This window comes from Pteropus medius, unplaced genomic scaffold (assembly GCF_902729225.1).
Source record: "Pteropus medius unplaced genomic scaffold, Ma_sr-lr_union100, whole genome shotgun sequence".
NCBI lineage: Eukaryota > Metazoa > Chordata > Mammalia > Chiroptera > Pteropodidae > Pteropus > Pteropus medius.
Genome location: NW_024340848.1, coordinates 3,988,038 through 3,994,037, shown reverse-complemented (window position 1 = coordinate 3,994,037; position 6,000 = coordinate 3,988,038). Strand labels below are relative to the sequence as shown.

Here is a 6,000-nt window from a genome sequence, read left to right as displayed (position 1 = left end):
CTAAGGTTTTGAGCACCCAGTCCCCCTATTCCATTGTGGCCATTGTCCATTCTGAAAGTCATAGGAGTTGAAGGCCCTCTCTCATCTATCCCCTGGAAATCTTATCCTTTCCCTCTGAAGCTCCCCGGAAGCACTGATGACTAGGCACTGAGTCTCCCTACTCTCTAGAGTGAGCCCCTGATCCTCTCCTATGTTGACAAAATTTTTATTTCCTGCACCAGTCTGTGCCTGACTTTCCCCCATGTGTTAGGAACCAGGTCTGAATCCAACATAAGATGATATTTGTTACACATCCTATGATTAAATGCTCTTTGAGTGTTTGCCAAATGTTGTAGAGAAAGGAGATGTTAACTCCACAATTATGTATGCGCATGTGTGTCTGTGTGCCTCTGTGCATGTACATGAGATAGACTGCCTTAGTAATATCTGTGCCTGGATTTCTGAATAAATATATTGATTAAAAGCTTTTCCAATTGTCTGAAATCAGTTACTAACTACAATTCAAACATTTCTATGGGGATATGTACATTGCATCAGAAGAGAATAAAGAGTATAAAAGTCAAATTCTGGTGTTTTACTACACTTATACATTAGCCACAAATAGGAAAGAAGTAGAACATATTAAATATATTTAGACTGTAAACACATATTATACCAATTTAGTTTTATTAATAATCTTCAAAGTTATTAAAAATTTATTCTTTATTATAAAGAATAAGAAATTGCTTCAAAAATTATAATAATTTTCTCATAGCTGCTGAAAATTGTGTTTGTTTAAATTAATTTTGTATTCTAGCTGGTTTTATTCTCTTTTCTCTGTTTCAAAATAGATCTGAATTGTCTGAGTAGTTTATATATTTCAATTTTGGATAAACACGTGTTGAAGTAGCTCATTAAAAAAACAAAATAAAAAATCATACATGCAAAACATTTTGTTCCAACTGAACATAAAGCATATCTCTAAGTCCTTGTCAGAATAGGAAAAGAAAAAAATGCTTTGTTAAAATGTGATGAAGCTTTCATCAGGAAAAACAAAAAAGAATGCTGTTAGGAGATTATATTTTTCTTGGTTTTCAATCTACAGAGAACATTCTCGTGTGGACAGTCAGAAGGACAGTCAGAAGTGGCTGTGATCACTTCTCTCGGGGCTTTGACATAATGGAGCATGTGAATGCACAGGTCCACAAACTAGGTCTCCTTGTGCGGTTGTAGTGTGACTGGACATGCATGATTCCTACACATTGTTACCCAACTTTTGGTCCAGGAAGCAATAAGAAACTAAAGGCAAAATCGTATTTGATTTTGATCTAAGATCTAAGATTTTTAATCTTTGATCTAAGTGACACATCTTGGTCTAAGATTAAAGATTTTTAATCTTTGATCTAAGTGACACATCTTGGTGAAGGTTAGAGTTCCAGGTGACATGGTTGGAAGTACGAAAGCATGTCGAGCTCCTTCTTAGAAGGGGGATGTGTCAGGCCTTCTCCCGAGACAAGTGAAGTGCCATTGCCACCAACCAGGCATGCCTGCTGTGGGGAACTGGAAGTCTTGAGGAGCCCACATCACTGAGCCTGTGAGGCTTTCTTGAGAATTCATCCTTTTAGCTCAGCCCAATAAACTCTAACAACTATGAGATTTCTGTGTGAGAGTGTTCATTCCCTCCAGGCCTCCAACTGGGTCCTCTGTGAGACTAGCCAGATGTTATGCTGGGTAGAGTAAATGGTATAATATATAATATTAGAGGCAATGATTTTTACATTAATTAGAGCAAGAGTAACTTTTTCTTGTAAGGATGTTAATAGATGTTAGGTGACAAAAAATAAATTTATGGACAAGTCTTTTTAGGACACGTTGAACTTACGAGTTTAAACTGATTTCTTTACTGAAAACACACAGGACTTTGATATGCTATTATGCATTGTAACTGTAAACTTTTCAAACTTTTTTAGAATCTTCCTTTGCCCCCACATCTGTCCCCACACTTCCACACCAGGAAATTTATGGAAATTAGTAGTATGCAATTTATCATTTTGAAAAATGCTACCTCAGCAAATACATTTTTCATATTTTGTACAGCATCACAGCTGGTTGAAAGTGGTCCTGTATAAAATAAGGTTCAGTGTATGTATAGCTGAAGAGAAAGTGGGATGATATTTCTAGATTTGAGGGAGGTAGGTTTATTTGGGCACTTAGTGAGGGCTTTAGGCTGCCAGTCCCTGATTGCAGAGAAGGGAGAATTACAAAGAAGGAGGCCAGCTGAGGAAAGGCTTTTCTAGAGTCAAAAGAAAGAAGGCATTAAAGACAGATATCTCAGTTTTGGCAGTGTCAGTCCTGAGTGCCACTATGTCACTTCAAGAAATAAGACACTAAGACTGAGATACTGCTGAGAAATGGATTGACCTTCTGTTGAGAATGACATCGTAGGAGTGATGAAGCATAAACTTGAAATGGTCAGCGTGGAGTGACAACTAGAGAAGGCAACAACTAGGAAACATTTTCTGTGAGGAAATAAGGTAATGAATCCATGCTTTTCAGAAGCAGTCTTTAATAAATGATATTTTCAAGATAAATAGGAATTCCTAAGCTGAAATCCCATTTTTAAAAATATTGTTAGATAGAGCTTTGATGCATACAATAAGCAAGAGCTATATGTTCGTACTAACACACACACACACACACATATGCATTTTATTTTTACATATATATGTATTGTTGGCCGTTTTTCTAGAAAAACAGATAACTATGTGTCATTGGTATGCAAGCAAACTTAAATCAATAATAAACACACAAATTGGTTATCATTGAATACACTGTATATTATATGTCCGTATGTGTGTGTTATGGACAACTTATTAAAATTCATATTTACTTAAATATTTAATTTCCCAGAAAAATAAACTTACTATTCTTATATTCAGTATGCATTACCCAGGGTGACTTGTTTGATAATATGTTCTTAATATGGTTTACATATTTAACTGAAACATAAGTAAAAGAGTAGATGTAATCTTAAAAAATAATTAATCTGAATAAATAGTCAATTTTAAGAAAATTTAAAGGCTATCTTACTTAAGCAATGATTAAAAATAAATTGTTGATTTACTTATCGAAATCTATACAAAGCACATTCTAATTTTCACTTCTGGGTTATTGTAAATGCATTTTTTTCTAATTATAGTCTCCATTTTGATCATTTGGCAAACAAGTGTTTATGCAAGGCGTAAAGTTGAATATATTAATATGCATTTATTGTTTTTAAATCAGTAAAATATTCCCTCTCTCGATAGATAAATATGTAGATGCATATTGTAGGTATAGATACATTCCACTTATTTCTATATTTTCACATTTTTTAAGGGGATGGCTTTAAAATATGTTGGCATAATTTATATATAAATTTGATATTAGGTAAAGATTGTTCTTTTTCTTACTGGCTGAACTCCCATTTACATTCGACTTAGATATACTAACTTAAAGATTATGAACTATATATGTTAAGCTATATGACATCCTATTTGGCAAGTTTACAAAATATTTTTCCCTGATGACTTAGACCTTAACAAATGAGTCATGAAGATGATCACTGACTGTGCTTCACTTTTCCTACTGTGGGTTCTGAACAGTCTGATATATTAAAATAGGACCACACAGAAAGTAAATATCATTCCTGGGTGGCCAAACCTTTCCTAACACTTACCTTTCTGTAGATCTTGATATCATTCCTGGGTGGCCAAACCTTTCCTAACACTTACCTTTCTGTAGATCTTGGAATGACCTAGCCAAGCATTAGCAGGATCTGCAGACAATAGCTGTTTCAGATCATTCTGCCAACAGTGCAGAGAGGCAACTGTGTGTGCACGTGGAAAGACTGGGAAATTTACAGATTCTTCCTCCCTGGCCCACATGTGCAATGGTTTTCAACCATAGTTCAACCAATTAAATGAGAATATCTGTGAGTGGGACCAACTATGTATTTTTAATGCACCTCTCAGGTGGTGGCATTTATGCACAGCCAAAAGTGAGAAGCTCTGAAAACAGAAATATTTTTTTCTACCAGCATACTATAATTCTAAAGTGGGAAATTTCTACTTTATGGACAAAGATGAAAATCCTGGGAAAACAGGAAAGTTTTTCCTCTTACATAGACTAAATTTTCACTCTTTTATTTTGTTTAGGCTAAGTCTGTACTGTATTAGAGAGAGACACCCTGTATAATTCTATGTTTTTTAATCAGTGTTGGCCTAAAACAAGCCCGGGGGGGGCGTGGAGGAGGGAGGGAGGGAGGAGAGAGAGAGAGAGAGAGAGAGAGTGTGTGCGTGTGTTAGAGTTTTATATATTTCAAGAAAGAATACTTTATATGCTGGAAAGGTGGCAACAGGTAGAAGAAAAGCCCTCTGAACTAGGATAGGGATGCCTTTAAATTGGAGTCCAGGTGCTGACTCAGGCTAACTGTATAGCACAGATAATCTCTAAGATTCTTTCTGGTTCTAAAACTTCACAATTCTTATTTGGTTTCAGAATCCGCTTAATTCTGTTTCAGTTTCCCTTTCTCCTTTCAAGATGTTCTCTGTGATTTCATCTATCCAGGATGACTGTTTATTTTGATAGCCTGGATTTCCATCTCTAATCTTTCTCTTAGTGCATTTCAACTTGCCTCTTAAATGTGGCACCCATAATGTAATCTATTCTCTTTTAGTTATACTTTTATAAATAATCAGATAATACTAAGGTCTTAGTAGCTGATACAGTCCCTTTCTTGACCTTTTATGTAATTAAAATTGGAACAGTTCCTTACCCAAATGAATGATCAGTAAACATTCAGTTCTTAGTGCAAGATTAGGAGAGAATAAAATTTTAGCAGAGATGTCTTTCTCTAAACATTAATACATAGGTACTTAATTTATGTGTAAAATCACCTAAAGCTTTACATAACGGTTACCTTCCTACAATTAATCTAGTGTTAGGACTTTATCTCCATAAATTTCCCTATCCCTCTCAGTATGCTGTAATTCAGTAACATAGATATCTTAATGTTGCCTTTAATCAGGAACCTGGTTGCTACCTGTGATTTTTACATTTATTTCTCATGGTTAGTTAATGAACATAAACAGTTTCAGAAAAGAGGAAATCATGATTTTATATATTGTATGGAAATCTAATTATATAACACTTAACCTATGTGTAACATCTAATGTTCAACAGGAAATACACATCTAAATCTAGGAACTAAAATTTATTGTATCTCATAGTGTGTTGGGACTTTAGAAGCCACATTATTCAAAACACAAATAAATTGTCTTCTTTGATGTGTGAGCAATTCAATTTATCCAATCAATAAAGAACAATACAGAGATGGAGTCAGAGGTATATTTCCTCTCAATTAACTGTTTTCTGGTTATTGGTTTTAGATTGTTTTCTAACAATTTGATGTTTCTAATAAATTGTTGCTACTGTGTTCAATTGTGCCCCTTTCACTCCACACTGCTAACAGATCTTTCTAAAAGGCAAATCACATCATGTTACTCAGCTAATTAAAATCTTTATGCTGCTTCTCATTGTCTAAAGCATTGATTTTCAACGCTGGCTACACATTAGACCTGAAAAACTTTTTAAAATACTGATGCCTGTTAAAGTTAGTGCCAGTTATAAAGTTATAATCCCCAGATGCTTCCAAATACAATCATTCTTGAAAACAATAACCTAAATACCTAAGTCCAATGTCTTTAGCATGACATAGATGTGGCATGCTCACATTAGAGACTAGTTTCCTAATACTTTTCCCAACTGCACCTTGTTCCCCCAAATTCATGGGCACACACACAGACACACATGTATACACGCACATGCAGATGTACACGGACTATGATAAACCGCTTTTAAAATTTTTTCACAATTTTATAAAATTTTTCAAGATGTTGGATCTACAGCAACATTAGTAGAGTCTACTAAATAATTGCATTGTTATATTTTCCACATATAAAGTGTAGTTACGTCAAGGTT

General features: G+C 34.6%; 1 protein-coding gene across 1 annotated transcript in view; it reads left to right on the top strand.

The window, feature by feature from the left end:
• The first annotated feature begins 1,443 nt into the window (after positions 1 to 1,443).
• Positions 1,444 to 6,000, top strand: part of LOC120582627 (T-complex protein 1 subunit theta-like) — a 28,122-nt gene continuing 23,565 nt past the window's right edge. The window contains exons 1-3 of the mRNA XM_039837986.1: positions 1,444 to 1,545; positions 5,000 to 5,005; positions 5,409 to 5,411. Of these exons, the coding sequence (XP_039693920.1) occupies positions 1,444 to 1,545; positions 5,000 to 5,005; positions 5,409 to 5,411 (111 nt within the window). The remainder of the gene's footprint in view (positions 1,546 to 4,999; positions 5,006 to 5,408; positions 5,412 to 6,000) is intronic.